Below are 22,485 nucleotides of genomic sequence, written 5' to 3' on the forward strand. Positions count from 1 at the left end.
GGATTCTGACCAAGAAAACACATACCGCCGATCAAATCTTCATTTGCCTGAGCCTTCTTCCCATCTAGCGAGTACACCCTGCCTCTAGTCATTGTAGTGCTTGCACCTTTGCCTTTGTCTCCTCTATTTGGACAATTTGACATGTAATGTCCTATCTGGCCACAAGCATAACAAGAGTTGTCACCCAACCTACATTCCCCTGTATGAGCTTTTCCACATTTCTTACAAGTTGGATAAGATCTGAATGAACCAGACTGCTTTCCCCTCTGGGGAGACCCCTTTGGCTTCAACTTCTCATGATGTCTATCAACGAAATTACCTCTTCTTCTATCAAAAGCAGTGGTACCTTCTTTAACAGCTCTGTCAAAACCTCTTTCAGCCTCCAGACTATTATGCACCATTTCATCAAAGTTTGTCAACCTCTGTTGACTGACCACCGCGTACAGTTCACCCCTCAAGGCATGCTTATATTGATTAACTTTCCACATCTCATTACCCGCATACTCATTATGAGTCGAGTAATGTGACAACTCCTCGAACTTTCTGGTGAAATCTGTCACGGACATGTTACCCTGTTTCAAGTGAAGAAATTCTTGTTCTTTCCTGACCTTGAATGTCAAAGGGAGATACTTCTCTTTCATCTCTTGTTTGAAATTCTCCCAGTTCAACTCTATACCATTAGCCACCATCCTACGCCGTGCAGTTTCCCACCAATCCTGTGCTGCACCTCGAAATTGATTAGTTGCAAAGATCACCTTATCTTCCTCAGTACAATTAGCCATAAGGAAAATCTTTTCCATATGTTTAATCCACCTCTTGGCCTCTGGCGGCTCACCACTACCATCAAACTCTGGAGGATGGTTCCGGTTATACTCTCGGAATGCTGGATTCCCTACAACTGGAGGTGGTGGATGCTGTTGATGCGCTCCTGGACCTTGTTGCATAGCTGCTGCCCACTGCTGATGGGACTGAGCATTCTGCTGTATCTGTTGTTGCATCATAAGCATCATCTGTTGATTCTGTTGCATCAACTGTGCCCACATGTTAACTTCAGGGTTAACATTCTCCTCTACATTCTGATTGCCCCTTGGCCGGCCTCGTCCTCTTTGTGCTCCAGACATTTTAATCTAACTGTCATATTCAAGTCAAAGTGATCAATTTCAACCAAATATAACAATGAGAATAAACATCCTAAACTCAAAAAGAACAACTTCTTAAATTGTAATCTTAATGACCCAAGGCACGATCTGAATCGACCTGCTCTGATACCAAATTGTAACGCCCAGTTTGAAAATATCTAGAATATTCAAAAGTGCGTTATAACTGATATTGGATACATTAATTATACAATGCTGAATTATTATCCAGACAAACTTTCACAATCCATAAACTCCCAAAGTCTCATGTTACATTATAGTACATAGTTTTTTACATGCATCTATAATATAACATATGCTTCTACTAGTCCAACACCAAAATGGTTCCTCGTGAGCACGATCAATCCAAAGCTTTTTCTTTACCTTTTCCACGTGAAACCTGAGAACCTAAACAAATAAGGAGGGGAATGAGACATAATGCCTCAGTGAGTTCTATCTACCCCTAAGCTAGTGATAACCTTGGGGAAAAACCTGGGGTTATCACGTGTCTACAATACAACCTGACGGTTGATTATACGTGTGTGGATATGTTTACCTAGACGGTAGTGCATACTAGTTCCGTCATAGATTTCTTCTTAATTGTTATAGGCTTTCTACCTCTATACGTGACATCGCGGTTAAGGGAAAAGTCTAAGACCGCTATGCCAAGATACACTCTATATATCGAGGCCTATATATAAATATAGTTATGTCATGTTATTAAGTCGGACGATTAGGGGAAAAACCTATGATCGTCATCAACATAACTATCTTTAACTATTCTAGTCATAAGCTTGAACGTATCTAACGTCATCTCGTAACCAAATATAATTAAGTTAGGAGTTAGCGTTGAACAATCACATATCTGAATTCATTTTACGGAAAGTCCCGGGGTGGAGTAAACCCGAGCACAATCCCTATCTAACCGGAGGAACCTATCTAAGGTATAACCAACGGAACTCCCTAAGCGACGTGCGGGGCCCTTACGGCTAATCTCGTTTCACCTAATGGAAACCTCTTGAGACCAACCTAACGTGATCGCAAGAGACACGAAACCTATATGTTATTAAAACATTCTTGGTGAATAAGATATCTAATCGCATCACATTCTATCATACATCGTCTCTATGATGATGTTCTATTCTCGACAAGCTATGCCGAGGCTCTATGTCCAATCCCTTTCTTAGTTCATCACTACCCAGACATATTGCATATCATAACATCTCATGTGCTATTTGTCATTGAAATTCATGATGTTGTTAATGCATTTCTTTACCAATATCCTAGGGTGAAACGTGCAATAATAACTTGACTTTGAGGGGTTTTTAAAGTTATAAGAGACTGCAGGGAAAAACTTGGTCGAAAATACTACATTTCATGAATTTTCTTGTAAAAAGTGTTGTGCTGTGAAATCTAGCTTGAGCGAGATTCATCATGCTTGAGCGAGATTCCAAGCGAGATTTCTCGCTTGAGCGAGATTCCAAGCGAGATTTTAATTTGATTCGGCATTAATCTCACTTGAGCGAGATTTTTCTCGCTTAAGCGAGGTTCTTCAGTACCAGACCTGCAGAATTCGTAATTTTGACCTCTAAACCTCAAAATTGAGTTTCCAATGCACACAAGACACCCAGAATACATAGAAAACTGTTTAGAACAATTACATGACAACAAACAACATCATTTCAATGATTAATGGCAAAAGGGGTACTAAAACCCTAACTTACTTACCAATACAAATCATGGTTACTCACAAGAATTGCACAACCCAAAGGTAGGAGAAACTATCTAAGAACTCACCTTGTTCCAAAAGAAAAGAAACTCAAGTATTCTAAGCTCAAACCAACACCCTAGATGTGTAGTGATCAAGAAGTGGTAGCTTGCTTCAAGTTCCTTTGTTACTTCAATCAAATACTAATCAACCATCCTTTCTTGTTTGCTTGCTTGCTTGAAGTGAAGATTTCAAAGTAAGAATGGATTGAAGCAAGGATAGAGGTTGGATTTCTAGAGATGGAAGAGAGCAAAAAGTTTTGGAAAACCTAGTGAGAGAAAACTATAGACATAATGAATATTTTGGGGCTAAAATTCCTTTAATACACCTCTAGCTCAAATTCCAAATTTGCCCCTAATCTTAAACGCGCGCATTATATCGTTAACAGGTATAGCGTCTCAACATAAAAGAGCGGGATATTACAGAAGCTCAAGAACTTGTCATCCTATAATTGAATCTTATCACGAGAACGGTGAATTATTGATCATCAGTGTAATTTTGACATTGCAGTTGCATTAAAATGAATTTACAAATACACCATTTAAAAATTGGTGTAACGGGTGCACAATAGTTGTCCTTAAACATGGTGCTACAACCTCACAAAAACTATATGTTACTAATTTACATGAAACTATAACTCGTAAGCTTGGTTGTAAACCCATGATAACATGTGTACGATAACATAAATAAAAAAAAAAGTTGTATAAATAATCAATTTGCTTTTCTTGTTTAATCACAAAATAAGCTATGTGATGATATTTTAGAATCTATATAAATTGAGTGTGTAAGGTTTGATTTCACCCTGCTGCAGATTGCTCAATCTTTCCTGTAAACTAGTGTTGGGTACTCGGGATTCCACATGTTATTAATCACGTATTCCTTAATTTCATCCTGCAACTCCACAAAAGAACATGGATAAGTATATAAATATTTGAATTTAATGTTAAATAAGAATCATTTCTTCCAGATAATTCATATTGGCATGCAAAACTTAACAATGTAAGCCAAAAAACTAAGCAGTTAAAACCCCAATTTCTGAAAAGCCTATGGAAAGCTCACAAACTTTGAACCATGGACAGTAAGAAGTCCTACAGAAAACAAAACACCATATGAAGCAAGCAGGATAAAACCTTCATAAATTCCCACTTTTCAAAATTGTCTATCAAGGAACCTTTTGATGAATACTGGAACAAATTCCCACCCATTCTAACCATGTTTGCATCTTAAACATAAATCTTATTTGAGCAAAGGGAGAAATGGTTAAAAAATTCCTCAATGTAACAACACTACGTGAAACCAATGTTAATTTGAACCGGATCCTTGATCATATTTAACAATCATACATTTATCATTGATTTGAGTTCTGCGAATACTTTAATACCACAGCATGAGGAACAATTTGCTAAGAATGGAAAATGCACAACCTTTAAACAGTTTTGTAGTAGTGTTTGGTTTGAATTCAGAAGCAACTTTGAGCACAGCTAAGTGAACCCATTTAAGAGGGTAAATCTCTTCCACCAAAAAAAAGAGGGTAAATCTCTCACAGTAGCTATATTTTCCATTTGTAAGACTTGAACCTAAGACTATGAAAACCAATTTCCTTACCATTTGAACTAACAATAAGTGTAATATAATATAATGGGTCTATTAACTTGGTAAAAAGGATCTGCAACTTTTTTCTTTCAGCAATAGAGACAGTAATTTATATTTATATCATTTTACAAAAAGGAGTTTATAATTTAAGAAGATGAATTTTTATATTATTGTTTTTTGCAAGTAAAGTAAAGTATAATCATGGAGACATTTTATGCATGAGACTTATTAAAACTTTATATTGGCCTGGTATGTGGATAATGTCATAAAAACTTGGGAAATCCTCTCATAAATCTAAAGAGAATAGCTGGAGTAAAATCAATCTCCCGCGCAGTAGACAAGCCTAGTCTAACAGATGGTAATGGTACCAACTAATTCTACATGGACCTTACGAGTGTATTTTCAGGCAAAATTAATTCCAACCACAATATAGTAGAGATTACATTGATACGTAAGTTGCAAACATAATCTCTAATATTTCGAAACAAACAAAACTTACCCGACTTAGTTTGCGAAGCTCTCGAGCATCCATTTCATGATATCCTTCTGCTAGATCCTCCTCCACAGCTTCTTCTATAACAGCTGCAGCTATCTCCTTTGTAATATCTCGAATTCTGCAAATATGAATTAGTTTTGAGAAAGATGAAACTTCATTTAAACTACCTCTTATAAACTATATTGTGTAATAAAAAACACATTTCTACCTTGATATTGAAGGGAAAATAATCCCTTTGAGAACCTCTTCTTCACTCATATATGCAGCCAGACTTCAGTTTCCAATGATCAGGCGGACAAGAAAAAGAAAAACAGAGATTAAGGTGACATTTCAAAGTTAGACAGCAACTCAGCAAGAAAAATACAATGCACAGATCAAGTGTTATGCATGAAATGAAAACAGTTCTGTTATTGTAAGAATTTATACACGGTATTTTCTGCTATCTTGATTGTATCTTAGAGTAATTTAGAGTATCTAAGATTATCTCTCATGATGTGTTTCAAGGGAGACAAAATTATTTCCGGAATTGTGAACTAGGTATCTTTCTCCTCCATAAGGAGGGAATTCACTTTAGAGTATAAACTACAATGATAACCACTACTTGAAAGATCAATGGTTGACGTTACAATAAAATATATGCACAAGTCAGTAAACCGTGAAGTTATTAAAATATTGACAGTTGAAGTTCTAATTGACAGTAATAGTGGTATTCACTAATTCACCATAGCAGTATTTTTCACAATACTTGTAGACTGAATAATAGATTCACAAGTCCTGTAAATCATGAACTTATGCAAATAATTCACTGATTCATAATAGTGGTATTTTTAGAAATTACTGAATTTTATAAAACATACCGCTCAGCAGCAGCCTGTAACATGCCGTCGGATACGATCCTAGAGCCAGACAAAAGAGTTCCAAGACCAATGCTGAAATAAATAAGACATAGTTAAAAGCAAAAGAACGGTATGATATACAATAGCACAGCTTAGATTAAATCTAGGTTCATTTGCGAAACAGCAAACCTACCCTGGAAATAGGTACATGTTGTTTCCCTGGTTGCAGTGTCCAATATTACCATTTCCTGCAAATTATTATAGAAAACTGTCGGTGAATGTTTCCCTTGAATGAAACACAGAAAATGATAACAAACTAGAGTATTTGAAGAGAATTCATACTTTACCAAGATAAAGAAAATTTATAAATTTCAAAAAACATGGTAGAAAAAAAATCAACTTTAGATTGTTCTTGTCCTTTTGCTTTATACTTTAGTTTCTAAAATAGAATTTGAAGAGAATCTGAAGGGCCTGAATATTGTACTTGTCTTATTGAAAATCTATTTTAGAAAATAAAGCATAAGGCTTGCTTACAAAATGTATATAAGCAAAAAGACAAACATCGATGTTCAATTTTGTAACACAAATTCAAAGTATTTCAGGTCACACGAAAGTAAAGAACCAATACTGTTTAATGTTTATGACATTAGTGTTAGGAAGTAAACAATATTCAACGAAGTTGAATATCTTTCATGGTTGAAGAGAGGGATGCAAGACATGAGCCAAAAATAATTGTTGTTGGGAAAAATCAAAGTAACTTATTGACTAGAGATATTGCCTAAATAGAGCTTATAAAGCTAAGGCAATCATATAAGTCTGTTTTGTGAGGTTGAAATCTGAATAAAGCCTAGATTTTAATATGGTATAAGAGCCTATCTTAGATCCAGTATTGAGTCAAAATCTCTGTTATTCCACCCACATTATGTTGAGTAAGGACGGACCTGAAAATATAAGAATTAGATAAATTAAAATGTCACAGATTAAAGGGACAAGCATCCCTTTGTGATTATTAATCTATCGAACACAGATGCATATTGCTTTCATATTCCAGGAAATCAGTATCATGCTGCAAAAATTGGGAACCTCCAGGTCACTTCGTTCCATAATATGTAGAATTGAGATTTCTGATATTATTAAGATTTAGTAAATATTTAGTAGCGAGAGATCTATCCACCTACTCTAGAACATTTTTCTTTCAATGTTCCTAAGGCAGTAAAGGAGGCTAGACAAGCTAAAAATACAACTAAAACAGTTAAATCTCAATTTAGAATATAGTTAGTAATACATAAGACATATTTACAAACAATGTGTAGCGATATGGAATTCTACAACCTGCAGTTCAGAGAGAAATATAGCGGCGGGAATCTAATCTTCCTATTTGACATGAGTTTATTTACAATTATCATAGTTCTTAAATTTCCAGAAAGCAATAAGCAAAATAATTACACTACCACATTTTACGCAGCAATCACTAGATTATAAATATGAAACATATGAAAGATTAGTCTGGGGATTTGTAAACTTATACCTAGATCAACATTACTAAACGGACTTCCACTAGCAAATATAATGTTGTCGCCCAAAATGGAGAATGCTTCGTCAGGGGTACATTCAGCTGTCAAAGAATGAGGGCAGTGGTATGCAAACTATCAAAAATCCATGTTACCCGCTGCAACAGCACATACCAAAAGAAATGAGAAAAATTATTTATACCATTCTTTGTTGGATTTGACATGGCAAATATGGCTGGTCTTGTTGACGTTGAACCCTTGAGGGCCTCCAATACCTAGATAATAGGATATGTCATCATCAGTATATCGAAGGAAAGAAAGTCAGCAAAATGTTATATACACACATACACACACATTAAGCATAATAAAGTCAAAAACTCTAAACTTAATAAGGAGAATATAACATTCTGCAGAGCAAAGCAAATTTCAGATTGCACACAGAAAAAGATTATGAACATGGACATTTTGAACATTTGTATTATTAAACTTTTCCAATGAGATGGATAGAAGCAATACTGATTCCATAGTCTTACTCAACCGAATAAAAGTGCAATGTAATATCTAACCAGAGCATCAGAAATAGATATACCTCGCTTGAGAACAATCCTCCAACAGCAGATAGTCCTAGGAGGACATCAGGCTTCACTTGCTTGACCTGTTACCAAAGTTAAGCAACGATATATGAAGGAAGCATCTCAAGTTGATCAATAAAAAAATGGATGAAATTCAAAGAAAAGAAGTGCATGACAAAATATTAAAACGGGGGAATTTCCCAAAAATGTGTAATGAGAGATTGGAGAGCCATGTTATATTGATGTTTTTCCCATATGTTTTACTTTTATGTCATGGAGGATCCCCTATCCTCGAGACTGATGGCAAAAAAATTATCTCATTTTATTCAAGGAAAGTTGACAGTCACTATAAAATGTATTAACCAATATGCATGTTTGTCTAATTATAATGAAGAGAGAAAACAGAAAAACTTATTTTTATAGGTTTATGATAGTGGAAAAGGAAAAGAGTGAAAGAAAGCTGGAATAATTAACAGAAAATATTGCAGATAGATTACAAGACTAAGTATAGGTCAAGGATTGGTATTATTAGTAAAATCCCAGGCCCATCAACAATAGGACTCAAACAAATCAAGAAAGATATTCTATGATAATATAAATATCTCTTAAATATATTGTAACAAGGCATACAAATGTTTTTGTTTTTCTTCAATCAGACTTATTATCTGTTATATTTAGTTTTTAAATAAAAACATGCTATAAAAAGATAATACGTTAGTAACTCCCATGGTTGAAAGTTAACTTTTAATCTAACAAGTTGGATTCTTTATTCTTCAATTCTCAGGCATGGAAGGTGGTTAAGTTTACCATATCTAAACCAAATGCTGAGAACCTTTCCAAAATGGGGTAATATTAACTGAAGATAAACAAGCTACGTCAAAAATTTGTTTTCATCTATCTCATATTATGGCATTTCATATTTGCATCTAAAGTGATATTTTAACGAACCACTTCTGCGAGACTTGCTCCTTCCCTTAGTCCTTGGCGATCCATTTCTTTCAAATTCCTTGCAAAAGGAAGGGCATCTGGATCAATATTTTCACGTCCTTCTGTGATTAATCCCTGCATTTCCAACAATAGGAAAAGTGCATATCAAATGGTGACCAAAACATATGAAAAAAATCATAAATATGGCAAAAAAAAAAAAAAAAAACTAATCTTCATTATGATGAGTTTTCGTGGCTCACCAAGAATTTTATTTATATTATAAATAAAATTAAAGCCATCACAAATATATCTTAGGTTCAAATGCTCAGGCTCACATTTTTTTTAGATTTTCAACAATGCTAAAAACGGTAAGTGAATATCCAATGAACTGAACTGAGTTTAAAAGATTATGTTTTCTATCAAAAAAAAATTAAAAATTAACTACTACAAAGAACCAAACCATGTTTAATATGTATATCAAGCTAAACAGTACCTTTGCATCAACAACCCAAAATTGACTCTTTGCACTCTGAAAAGCTACTTCATTATTACCCAGCATCCTTGCCATTGTTTTTCTTGCTGCATTAAGAACACCGATTCCAGCACTGCAGTAGTACAAACAAAATTAACAAAACAACACACCAAATGTGAATATCCATAGTGACTATGAACGCAACAAAGACTTTCAATTGCAACAACCATTCCATTCAAAGCTTTCATTAAAATCAAATCTATTGTAAACATAACTGCTGAAACTTTGACCAGGATTCCTAGGAGATCATTCATCCTGGTACAACCTCCCCAAACAAACTTAATGATGGAACACAGGCTGGATCTAATGCTTAAGTTCTTACCTATGTCTCCAACGACACAATATTTTCAAGATATTTCAAAATAAATTGTGTTTCAGATAACTAGTTCTGAGCTAAAGAACTTTATGCAAAATCATAGAAGCCTGTTCATCCTTTCACAAGAAAAGATAACTAGCTAACCTTCCAGCACCAGCAACAACTATCTTCTGCTTGGGGAAGTCAATCATTGGCCTTCCTTGAGCTCTTACAGCACCTAGAAGTCCAGCAATTGCGACACCAGCTGTCCCCTGGGGTAGAGAATTTCACATACATTAAGCAATAAAATGCCATGACAAGATCTATACAAAATTTTCATCTATGCAGTGAATTCAGTTCTCATGAGGTAGAGATGATAACTCGGTAGCTATAGAGCAAAAAATGTTATTGTTCTGAAACCATTGATCAATGACCGTTGGTGAAATGATCAATGGTTTGTATAAATCTTAACAAAGTAACAAAATATTCCCGCTGTGTGGTACCTATGATAAGTGAAATTTATTCAAAAACATCCATATCATAAATTCCCCAGTTCAATTAATAATTAACAATATTTCCTCTGAGGCCTTTAAAAGCAACATGTAAAATACACTTCACATGATAAATAACAGAAATTTTACCTGCACATCATCATTAAACATTCGGTAGGTAGTTCTATACCGTTGTAATAACTTAAAAGCCCATTTGCTTTGAAAATCTTCAAACTGTGAAAGCACAAGATTAATGATAGTTGAATAATAGAAAAATATGGACCTTATGAATAAAAGGAAAATGCAAGCTACTAGTTTTATTTTAAACATCATTTTCAATACCTGTACAATCACATTTGGCCAGCGAGTAAAGACAGCTTCCATAAACTCATCTATAACAGCAAGATAGTCATCCCCATCAAGGCGATGCTGCTGCAATCCTAAATCTGACGACAAAGAATAAGCCAATTATGTTCCGTAGAGTGAATTCAACTCATAAAGCTTATGATGAAACCAGAATAAATGTAACTGAAGCAACAATAGGTATATGAAATATCTGAGTGAGCTGCACAACACAAATAGTGCTTAGAGATATTAAACCACACATAGGCTTCAACCAGATAACTTAAGCATTTGTGAAGTTGATCTTTTAGCCTAGATGATCAAGATTCAATTCTGCGACTATCATTCTTTTACATAAAGAATTTTAGCACAAGCTCAAGGCTTGAGCATTGTTCACATTGCAAGCAAGCACAAAGAGCTCATGAGGAAGTAAAGTATGTTGGAGATGTAAAAACAATTCATAGTCTTCTCTGCCTAATAGATTTGGATTTTAGGAAAGTTAGTATTTGATAGAAACAAAACCTAACATTGATGAAAATTTAGATATGGACACTCATTTTGATGCAAATATGCAATCATGTCAACCCATTATAGGTCCCATTATATGATTTCTAACTTTTTTTTAGGCAAAATAGAAATTTTAATTAAAATAAAAAGGAAGTACAAGACTGGGGGGCATGAACCTGACCCAGAAAACCCAAACTCAAACCCTAACGGGTAATACGGCAAATCAGTACACAGGTGGTATATAAAAACACTTACATAATGGATATAGAAACACTTACATAAAGGATCCTCGAGTAACTTTTTGTTGTTAGTCCCAACGTCAATCATCACAGGAAGTACCTATTAGAAGTACGGGGAAAAAATTCTTGGAATCTTAAAAGACATGTATGTACTATATAGAGCTTACAATAGAAGAACAATAAAATACATAATGCTAATGATGTAAAGGGGTAAAATAGCATGGTTATAAAGGTCAATCGTACCACGGCATTGATGGGAGAAATTACAAGAACTATATAATAGCCAAGCAAGATGGGAGAAATTACAAGATAGAATAACAAGTAAAATAACAACCAGAAGCCATGACAAAATTATTATTAAATTAAGCACAAAATAATCTGACCATTCCGGTTACCATCTTGTAGAATGAAGGAATATTTTCCACAACTGAAAGGTTTATTAATTAATATAAAAATCAAATTAATGTGTTCCCTCAAAAAAAAAAATCAAATTAATGTGTATAAGGTATAGCCAAAGACAGTAAGTATTATACAAAACAAAAATTAGTTCCATCGTTGAATTGGGATATTTGATATTTTCTTACCAACAACTTAAAGATATTAACTAAATCATGAATTTTAACAGTTTTAAAGAACCGATTACAAAACATTGAGTAGCCACATACTCTTTGAGGATTTATGCCAGCAGCAGCAACATATAGATCAAGTTTCCCAATAGTAATGCCAATTCCTTGAACTCCAAGATCTCCAAGTCCCAGAATTCTGCTCCCATCTGTAACTACAATCATATCGACCTGAAAAGGATCAAATGAGATGTCGCCATTTGAAACTTCAATAAGTTATTGTCTACCGAAATATTATCCAAACACAGGCCATAAAGAATTTAGAACATAAGAAAATGCTAGTGTTTAATCGTCTGAATACGAGTTAATGAACATGGAGCAAAAGTGTTTGAGAAAGAGAGGTAAGAGAGGATTTAATATTGATTGCACAATGAAAGAATAAAAGAAATTTAGATACAAAGTTTGCAAGCAACTAAGCTATTTACAAAGGATGTGGTATTTGTTTCACAATGATTAGGTAAAAAACAATAATCTGATAGTTTTGAGAGAATCTATAAAAGGAAACAAGGGAACACTAATGTAGAGAATCAAAACAATAATGCAGAGAATCAAAATCTCATAACTGATTTAATGGGGGAGGCGCATGATTAGTGGGGATCTGATGGATATATAGAGAAGGAAAGTTCAGTATTGAAATTCAGGAATTTAGTACGTAGTCTCACTACACTGGGAGATTCTAGGTGTCTCGAATTACCTAGGCTATCTTTATTTTTCTGCATTTTACAATTTCCGTTGTTCAACCATTGTAATCAACAGTTAGATCCCATTTGAACTCTAACTGGATTATTCAGCAATAATATTTCCCTTTTCTCATCAGAATTTTACTATTTCAGTCCTAATACTAAATTGAATCTTATCAATTTGGTATCAGAGCCTTGGTTACGGTCTCGTTAGTGGATGGTAAGTACGAGAAGCATCATGGAGAGCAGAGTTGATGCGATTGAACAGAGGATGACTAACGTTGAAACGACGGTGGAGCAGATCCGTCAATTGGTTGTGGAACAACAAGCACGACCTCAAGTCACAATTGAGCAGATCCGTCTGCTGATACAAGAGCAACAACCGCGTCATCAACGACGTCAGGGACGAACACTTGGCCGGAGAGATCGGAATTTTGATGATGAGGAAGGAAGCGACAATAGCAGAGTATCAGAGGAATCGCGACCACGTCATCGTTATCAAAACGGCGGTCACGGTCCCGGCTTTTACGGAGGAAGGAGGAGATTGGAGATTCCGGTGTTTAAGGGGGAGGACGCGTATGGATGGCTGGTGAGAATCGAAAGATATTTTCGATTAAACGAGGTACGTGTGCAGGATAAGATGGATGCAGTAGTGTTGGCTATGGAAGATAAGGCGCTGAACTGGTTTCAGTGGTGGGAGGAGCAGACACCATTGCGAACCTGGAACGAGTTTAAACTGGCAGTAATTCGTCGTTTCCAACCAGGGCTGTTGCACAATCCTTTGGGACCATTACTCAGCTTAAGGCAAAAGGGTACAGTGATGGAGTATAGGGAGAAATTTGAGATGTTAGTAGCTCCCCTACGAAGAGAAGAGAGAGTTATGTTGGACTCTATTTTTTTGAATGGGTTGAAGGAGGAAATTCAAGCTGAATTGAAATTGCATGAAAGCCATGATTTAGCAGAAATTATGGACAGGGCTTTACTTATTGAGGAGAAGAATGAGATTGTAATGAGAAAAGGAGCCCTAGGGAGAGACAGAGGGAGTACTTTCAGATTCAAAGACCCTGGAGATTTCATTGGAGTTAAGAAGGAAGGGGAGAAGGGAGGAATAGGAGCTAGTGAAAAAGAAAAATTCAAGGGGAGGAGGTTGAACCCATCAGAGTTAGAAGAGAGAAGCAAGAAGGGACTATGTTTCAAATGTGGAGAGAAATGGGGGAGGGATCACATTTGCAAGTTCAAACACATGAAATTGAGGTTATGTGAAGAAAGTAGTGATGAAGAAATAGAGGAATTGAAGGGTGATCAGAAGTGTGTAGAAGATGAAGTGGTGGAGTTGAAAACCCTGAAATTATCCCTGCAAAGCAAAGAAGGGTTCACTTCAAACAAATCTTTCAAGGTGCGGGCACAAATTGGTGACAGACAAGTGGTAACTCTCATTGATTCTGGTGCAACCAGCAACTTTATCTCTACCAAACTGGTGGAGGAGCTAGAGCTGAGAGTGGTGGATACTCCTACCTATGTCATTGAGGTAGGAAATGGCGAGAAGGTGAGGAAACAGGGGGTTTGTGAAGGATTAAAATTCACCATTCAGGATGTTGAATTCCAAGAACATTTTTTTATAATGGATTTAGGAGGATCTGAGATGGTTTTGGGGATGGATTGGTTAGCTGGTCTGGGTGATATTGAAGCTAACTTTAGAAATCTTTGTTTGAAATGGAATAAGGAAGGTAAGAAGTATCATATTCAAGGTGACCCTGCTATGTGTAATAGGCAAGCTTCATGGAAAAAAATGATGAAAGCTATTTCTATTGAAGGGTTAGGATTTTATGTGCATTCTGTGGAGGGAAGCATGAGTGGAGGTTCAGATTCAGAATTGTTAACTGAATGGGACCAGATTATTGGGGAATTTGAAGACATTTTCAACATGCCATCAGGTTTACCACCTATCAGAGACAATGACCATGCTATTATGTTGAAACCTGATGCTGCAATTCCTAACTTGAGACCCTATAGATATCCTTTCTATCAAAAAAATGAGATAGAAAAGATCGTCAAGGATATGTTGCAAGCAGGGATAGTGAGACACAGCACCAGTCCCTTCTCTAGCCCAGTGTTGCTGGTGAAGAAGAAGGATGGGGGATGGAGGTTTTGCACCGACTACAGAGCTTTAAATAAGGTAACTGTTCCCAACAAGTTCCCTATTCCTATTATTGAAGAGTTGCTGGATGAACTAGGGGGAGCTGTGATTTTTTCTAAGCTAGATTTGAAGTCAGGTTATCATCAGATCAGAATGAAGGAAGATGATATAGCTAAGACTGCTTTCAGGACTCATGAAGGGCACTATGAGTACTTAGTGATGCCTTTTGGTCTAACAAACGCTCCGTCAACATTTCAAGCTTTAATGAACGAAGTTTTGAGACCATATTTGAGAAAATTTTGTTTGGTATTCTTTGATGATATACTTATTTATAGCAAGAATAAGGAAGATCATAAGAAGCACCTGAGAGAAATATTAATGGTTCTGAGAAAACACCAGTTGTATGCTAACAAGAAGAAGTGTTCCTTTGCACAGGATGAAATTGAGTATCTGGGTCACCTCATATCTGGAAGAGGAGTAGCAGCTGATCCTAAAAAGATAGAAGACATGGTAAAATGGCCAATTCCCACAAATTTGAAAGGTTTAAGGGGTTTTTTGGGCCTGACTGGATATTACAGGAAGTTTGTGAAAGACTATGGGAAGAAAGCTTGGCCGATGACTCAATTGCTGAAGAAAGATAGTTTTGTCTGGAGTAGTGAGGCTCAAGCTGCTTTTGAGTGTTTGAAACAAGCTATGACCACAATTCCGGTGTTGGCTATGCCTGATTTTGATAAGGAGTTTGTGGTGGAAACAGATGCTTCAGGAAAGGGTATAGGAGCAGTATTAATGCAAGCAGGCAGACCAATAGCTTACATGAGTCAAACACTGTCTGACAAGGCCCAAAAGAAGTCAGTTTATGAGAGGGAGTTGATGGCCATTGTGATAGCTATACAGAAATGGAGACCTTATCTCTTAGGGAGGCATTTCAAGGTACACACCGATCAGAAGAGTTTGAAGTTTATTACAGAACAACGAACTATGGGGGAGGATCAACAGAAGTGGATTTCAAAGTTGTTGGGGTTTGACTTTGAAATAAAATACAAACCTGGGAAGGAAAATAATGCAGCAGATGCTTTGTCCAGGCAGATGCAGTATCACACGATTACTACCATTCAGTGTGAAGCTTGGGAAGGGTTGGAAGAGGAAGTACAAGCTGATGAGAAGTTAAAAGCTATGGTGCAAGCTCTAATAGGAGATCCCATGAGTCATCCAGGTTATCAATTGAAGGGTGGAAGATTATTTCATGAAGGGAGGGTGGTAATTCCAAAACAATCTCCCAGGATTGCTTGGTTATTACATGAGTTTCATGATACAGCAGTTGGAGGTCATTCAGGATCCTTACGAACTTACAAAAAAATTTCAAAGTTGGTGTATTGGGAAGGCATGAGGAAGCAAATACATGCCTATGTACAAGCTTGTGAAGTATGTCAGAGGAACAAATACCAAACTCTAAGCCCAGGGGGATTACTACAACCACTACCCGTGCCCACTCAAATTTGGAATGACATTTCTATGGATTTTATTGGAGGTTTACCTAGAGCGCAGGGGATTGATACTATCATGGTGGTAGTTGATAGACTGACCAAATATGCTCATTTTCTGCCAGTGAGCCACCCCTACACAGCTAGAGACATAGCTGAATTATTCATCAAGGAAGTAGTGAGATTGCATGGTTTCCCTAGCTCTATAGTATCAGATCGAGACAAAGTTTTTTTGAGCAATTTCTGGTCAGAGATATTCAAACAGGCAGGAACTAAGTTGAAATATAGTAGTGCTTATCACCCTCAGACTGATGGGCAAACTGAGGTGGTGAATAGGTGCTTAGAAACATATTTGAGATGTTTGACTGGGTTAAAACCAAAACAATGGCCTAAGTGGTTATCCTGGGCTGAATACTGGTACAACACAAATTATCATGCATCCTTAAAGACAACTCCATTTGAAGCCTTGTATGGAAGGACCCCCCCAGTACTAGTGAAGGGAGATGTGAGTCTGTCTGCAGTGGAAGAAGTTAACAGGTTAACAGCTGAAAGAAATGCGATGTTGAAGGAGATGCAGGAACAATTGTTGAAGGCACAAGATGTTATGAGAGCCCAGGCAAATAAGCATAGAAGGGAAGTAGAGTATAAAGTAGGTGACATGGTTTATTTGAAAATTCAACCTTATAAGTTGAAGAAATTGGCTAAGAGATTTAATCAAAAGCTTAGCCCTAGATACTATGGGCCATATGAAGTGCTTCAGAGGATAGGAGCTGTAGCCTATAAGTTGAAACTACCTGAAGACACTAGGGTCCATCCAGTGTTTCATGCATCATTATTGAAGAAAGCTATTACCCCTAACATTGAGCCCCAACCACTACCAGCTTGTATGAATGAAGACTGGCACCTAGAACCGGGTCCCGAGAAGGTTTTGGACCAGAGATGGAATGCACATAGAGAGGTTGAAGTACTGGTCAAATGGGAAGGCTTACCAGAGTTTGAGAATTCATGGGAACTCATGGAGAAGTTTAGGAAAGAGTTTCCAGGATTCCTCCTTGAGGACAAGGAGATATTTGAAGGGGGAGGAATTGATAGTTTTGAGAGAATCTATAAAAGGAAACAAGGGAACACTAATGTAGAGAATCAAAACAATAATGCAGAGAATCAAAATCTCATAACTGATTTAATGGGGGAGGCGCATGATTAGTGGGGATCTGATGGATATATAGAGAAGGAAAGTTCAGTATTGAAATTCAGGAATTTAGTACGTAGTCTCACTACACTGGGAGATTCTAGGTGTCTCGAATTACCTAGGCTATCTTTATTTTTCTGCATTTTACAATTTCCGTTGTTCAACCATTGTAATCAACAGTTAGATCCCATTTGAACTCTAACTGGATTATTCAGCAATAATATTTCCCTTTTCTCATCAGAATTTTACTATTTCAGTCCTAATACTAAATTGAATCTTATCATAATCCTCTTACAGGGGACTTCTCCTTCTCCAACTGAGAAAATCTAAGTTTTAATTACTGAAGAAAATTAACTGCTGATTGAAAGAAAAAGGACTGTATAATCCGTAGACCACGGATACGAAAACTCAACATCACTGAACCAACCTGAACAGCATAGCATGTTAGAGATATTAGCCACGAAGGGGTTCCACTGAACAGTTTAAGCATTTTATTGGATAGGTTGTAGATATTGTATAGCGTTGTCATTGTATCGGAGCTTGCCAAGAGGTAATGATTTCAAATCGTTCCGCCCAAAAGCTTCTACTTAAATTACATTTTTCAGCTAATTAAATTAATATATTCAAGGTCCACACATAACAAACTGGAAAGAAAAAAAATGCCATCTAGGATACCCAATAAAGTACTGGCTAAAAATTTGTAAAGGAAATGGATTTAAAGACCTGCTCAGCTGGCCAGTTATAGACCATGGACATCATTTCTCCACGATCCTCAGCACTGAAATACATTCCTCTTGGTCTTCTGAACAGCCCACTATAGTTCTGACATACAAGACCTACTGTTGGAGTATATACTATTGGTGCATATTCCTCAATGTTGTTAATCAAAACCTGACATTATACAGCATGTCATTGAAGCTAGAATCATTTTTTGATAAAGTAGAATTTTTAAGATGCATAAGAACAAATTCAATAATTTACAATATTCCAGGATACAGGGCGTATTTAATTTTCCAATGCATGACTTTAAGGAAATATACATACAAAAATATGATACAGCATAAAACATTAACATGCAGCTTTGATGCAACTGCTATTCCAGACTATAAGTTTCAACTTATTATTTTTTTGGCATAATTTTGTAATAGGATTTCATCTGTACAATAGGTATTCTAAATGCAGATGTTCGTGTATGCAACTCCATGCTCAAATCTTGAAGAAAACAAACGCAGTTGTGGCCTGTTTTATTTATTTAAGCAAAAAAAATGTATGCAAAGGCATCACAATAGAGAACGGGGTCCCAACTATGTAATCACCTAAGACCCTAACAATCATCTGCAGCGTGCCAAGAATTTTTATATAGAAAAAATAAAGAATTCAAAAACAATGGTGGGAGATGGAGTAAACACATGAAGACGAATAGAAGGAACTATTTTCTCTATATATAATAAATAACTAGGAACTAGTACCCACTACCCTTCTAAAAGATGGAAGAGCCTAATCCACAGCTACCAAATTTACTAGAAACACTAACAAGGACTGCAGGGTGAACAAAAGACTAATTGGCCACTAATACTAATAAAAAAACTAGACAGCAGAAATGTCAATAAACAAAACCTTAAATGATAGTCACGCCTATAGCATATCATTTTATCGCAACCACCTAAGCAATTATACATTACTGTAAATCATGGAGGCCTAGATCATTGCTAATCTTTTGGCAAGCACTGCTAGAAATTGACCTCAATATCGAGATCAAAAATTTATTCAGCCTAGAATTGTTTGTTATCAAAATAGTGCAATAAAAAACTCTGGACATACTTTATAGTACATAGTCTCATTTCTGTCATGCAGTCGGTTTAGTATTCGCCACTTGGCCAGTGCATTAGGATCAGAAGGTCCATCTCTTGCTTGAACTTCAAGCCTTTTCAGATCAACCACTATAAACGCAAAATTTATAGAAATAGTTAATAAAAAGCAGAACAGCGCACAATTGAAAAATTACCGACAGAAAAAGTAATAAACAAATGTCTGTTACTTTTACATGCAAAAAAGTCACATTATATATCTTCTATAAACAGATAAGATAACTGAATGATGGAAAACCCTTGATTTGAATGGCCTAATTCCCATTCAAAGGAAATATGGACTCAATAATTAACACTACCACTAGCAAGAAGAAGAAAGATTACTACCAAACAAACCCGCATTCATTAGATACTGTTAACATTGCATGAGACCAAAGAAAATAGAAAAACATACTGAAACGCTCAATCTGCACGTCAGGAGACACAACATTTGGAGGAAGCAGTCCTCGTAGATCGAGACGATCTCGTTCTGTCATGGAAAAGGCTGTTCCCTATATTCAAAAAATCAAAGTACATATATTACTAAATCAGACTGAAAGTTATTAGGAAATGAAAAACATATCCACGATTGGAAGAGTAAGTGACTATAAAACTTGTAGCAAAAGCACACAGCAATCTTCAGCCTGTTACTTAAAAGAAACCTAGGCAAAATATCAGAATGAAGAAAATAGAAGTTGCCTGAAATTTCATGTGTACTTTCTAGCATCATGTAAAATAAGCAGAAGACTAGAACAACTTATGTAAGGATTTCAGCTTCTAAAGAAGTGTTTTCTATGAAATTTCATGTGTACTTTCTATGAAGGATGACCAGCAATTTGAATTGTGGGATGATGAGGACTCTTATCATGACATGCTTTAGAACTCTATCTCGACTTAGATTAGCATGAGTTGTGCGTTTATTTCCCTAGCCCAACAAATTTGTAACAATCTTCGCCAGCCTTTTTTGTGAAATAAAAGATTACGACCTACTTTGAGTCGAAGACAAAAATGTTGGCTACCAAGCGGGGCTCAATTTCAGTCGCATAATATTATAGAATGCTTAACAGCATACTGGTTGAATTCGAACAGCACCAAAAATTATTTTTGACAAATTATTGTTAATTCAGTTTTCTATTTATATAGATTGATTTGCTTGGTTCCTATTGTTAAGGCATATCTACTTCCGGTAGTATAGCTCTATTGTAGACGATTAATCAATAGCATCATTCTTCATTGCGTACACCACAGCGCAAAAGAAAACAATATAGAACCATTGAAGCCTCCTTAACTATATTATTCTGACAGAAGCCCTGTTTGCACAAGATTATTTCCACCTCATTTGTGTTTCTTCATAATAATAAATAACCACTTCCGCAACATTTTACACTTGTTTGAATGAACATAAAACAGTATACGAAACTCATATAAGTTGTTTTCAATTCTATTTCCATTAAAATAATCTTTCTTTGTGAATCAAAAATTAAAATGCCTGCAGGTTTCAGCATAAAAACTGTATATCCAATCATATTCAGCTAAATTAAAACTAGGACAGAACTTAGATGCAGTTGCTTAGGTGCAATATTACTTTTCTTCAATCCCAATTCAACATATGAATTATATATCCAATATCCCATTGTAAAAGTAAGATTATTTTAAATTCAAATTTAAGTGAACAATTCATCCACGTGACAAATCATAATCAGTAAACATCACAAATAGCACCTAAACAAAAATTAACACTTCACCTTCTGAAAAATGGTGTTCTGAAACTCATAAATGTTGTTTTCAAGTTTAGTTTTCTTAGAAATTAAGTCATTATCAAAATTAAAAATACCTGAACTTATTCTTCACCATAAAAACTGTTTATCCAATCATATTCAGCTTAATTAAAACTATCCCAATAAAAACATTCCTTCAATTCAAGTAAATAAATAATTAGAATAAACCATCAATTTAGTCCCTAAACGATATAAATACAATAAGTAGTCCCATAATGTGTATGAAATCCATCAATTTCGTCCCTAAAGTATATGAAAATCCGTCAATTTAGTGTAACATCTAAATTAACAGATTCCATATACGTTAGGAACTACTTATTAATACATTTATATAGTGACTAAATTGGAGAGAGAGTAATAGTTCGCAAACTAAATGAAGTTTACCAAACACTACAAATTCAATCAGCTAACTTATTCGCCATCAGCTATAAGCTAACTATTAATCATCTGCTATAAGCTAGCTTATCAGCTACCCGCTAATTTTTACCAAACAGAACCTCTAAATGAATTTTATCGAACACTATAAATTCAGCCAGCTAGCTTATCCACTGTCATTAATCCGTTCAAATTAACTAGTTTTCAATTCAATTCAAAGTAATACGAAACTAAAAACTCAAATGAAGAGATTATTACGCACTTTATTGAACCAAGGATCATGAAGAATGTCGAGACTCCGTTTATGAACGATAGTAGGACGATGACCTTCCATCGTAGTGAAAGATCGCGACAGTATGAAGTAATCACCGCCGGTGAGGACGTGGCGTTTGAGTCGTTGAAGTAACGGAGACGATGATGATCTCGCGCGGTTCCAGAAGATCGCCATTTTTGTTCGCGATGGATGATGATGAAAGATCTATAAGGAAAGTTTCGCTCTCGAGTGTGGGAAGAATCAATGGCGCGTTTGTTTGGTGTTGATTTGAGAGTGGGGTCCGTTGTAATGAGTAAGAATTATTCTGTATATATGTATGAATGAGTGTAGTTCGGGATGAGAATATTATTGCCAATTAATTGGACCAATTGTAGAGTAGAGTAGAGTATGCTGCCCCTAACTATAAAGTCAAATAACCCAACCAACACGGAATTATTTTAGTGTTTGGAGTATAAAGTCAAATTAATTTTAGAATTAAAATCTACGAATCATATCATGTAAAATTAATTTTAGAGACAACAAATTATGCTTGAAAGCAATAAAACATGTCAAAATCAATTTTATATCTTCATAATCAATTTTAACCACTCAAATGTTCTGTTTGTTTTGGAAGATAAGTTGCAAAGAAATAAGTAAGTGAGAGGAGAGAGTGATAAGAGAGAAAAACGTGAGAAATAGAGTAAAATTGATGGACTATTTGGTACAAGAGAAAGATAACAGAAATAAAGAAGAGAAAATTATGAATTATTTATGAAAATACAATAATACCCTTAGATTTAGATGGAAAAAATGATCAAATGAGATGATAACTTCAATGTAGGAAAAATTATATCGGAAGAGTTTAAAGATCAAGAGT

At 35.6% G+C, this 22,485-nt stretch overlaps 1 protein-coding gene across 2 annotated transcripts; it reads right to left on the reverse strand.

The window, feature by feature from the left end:
- Positions 1–3,352: 3,352 nt before the first annotated feature.
- LOC146896476 (NAD-dependent malic enzyme, mitochondrial-like) lies at positions 3,353–21,914 on the reverse strand. 2 transcript variants are annotated; one of them, XR_015021063.1, is made up of 19 exons: positions 21,618–21,914; positions 19,618–19,714; positions 19,177–19,295; positions 18,079–18,246; positions 11,911–12,039; positions 11,285–11,345; positions 10,500–10,603; positions 10,308–10,391; positions 9,832–9,938; positions 9,333–9,444; positions 8,861–8,974; positions 7,930–7,995; positions 7,543–7,615; positions 7,358–7,444; positions 6,023–6,770; positions 5,851–5,922; positions 5,202–5,264; positions 4,997–5,111; positions 3,353–3,795 (listed from the first exon to the last, which is right to left on the reverse strand). XR_015021063.1 is itself a non-coding variant. In XM_085731346.1 (19 exons), the coding sequence occupies exons 1-19, from the start codon at positions 21,801–21,803 to the stop codon at positions 3,721–3,723; spliced, it is 1,887 nt and encodes a 628-aa protein (XP_085587472.1). In that variant the 5' UTR covers positions 21,804–21,914; the 3' UTR covers positions 3,353–3,720. The 2 variants fall into 2 exon arrangements, 1 of the variants encoding a protein (XP_085587472.1); XM_085731346.1 differs by having other exon boundaries at positions 6,023–6,077.
- Between the last annotated feature and the right edge of the window lie 571 nt (positions 21,915–22,485).

This window comes from Medicago sativa, chromosome 8, assembly GCF_051527215.1.
Source record: "Medicago sativa cultivar Bolivia chromosome 8, Bolivia_mono, whole genome shotgun sequence".
NCBI classification, from domain to species: Eukaryota; Viridiplantae; Streptophyta; class Magnoliopsida; order Fabales; family Fabaceae; genus Medicago; species Medicago sativa.

What these genes read in the sequence shown, in the direction of transcription:
- LOC146896476 (XM_085731346.1), bottom strand. Translation starts at nt 21,803, where the DNA reads ATGGCGATCTTCTGGAACCGCGCGAGATCATCATCGTCTCCGTTACTT. An exon ending in ATGATCCTTGGTTCAATAAA is followed by an intron (nt 19,715 to 21,617) that starts GTGCGTAATAAT and finishes TTTTGAATATAG; the next exon opens with GGAACAGCCTTTTCCATGAC. An exon ending in ATTTTCCCTTCAATATCAAG is followed by an intron (nt 5,112 to 5,201) that starts GTAGAAATGTGT and finishes TCATATTTGCAG; the next exon opens with AATTCGAGATATTACAAAGG.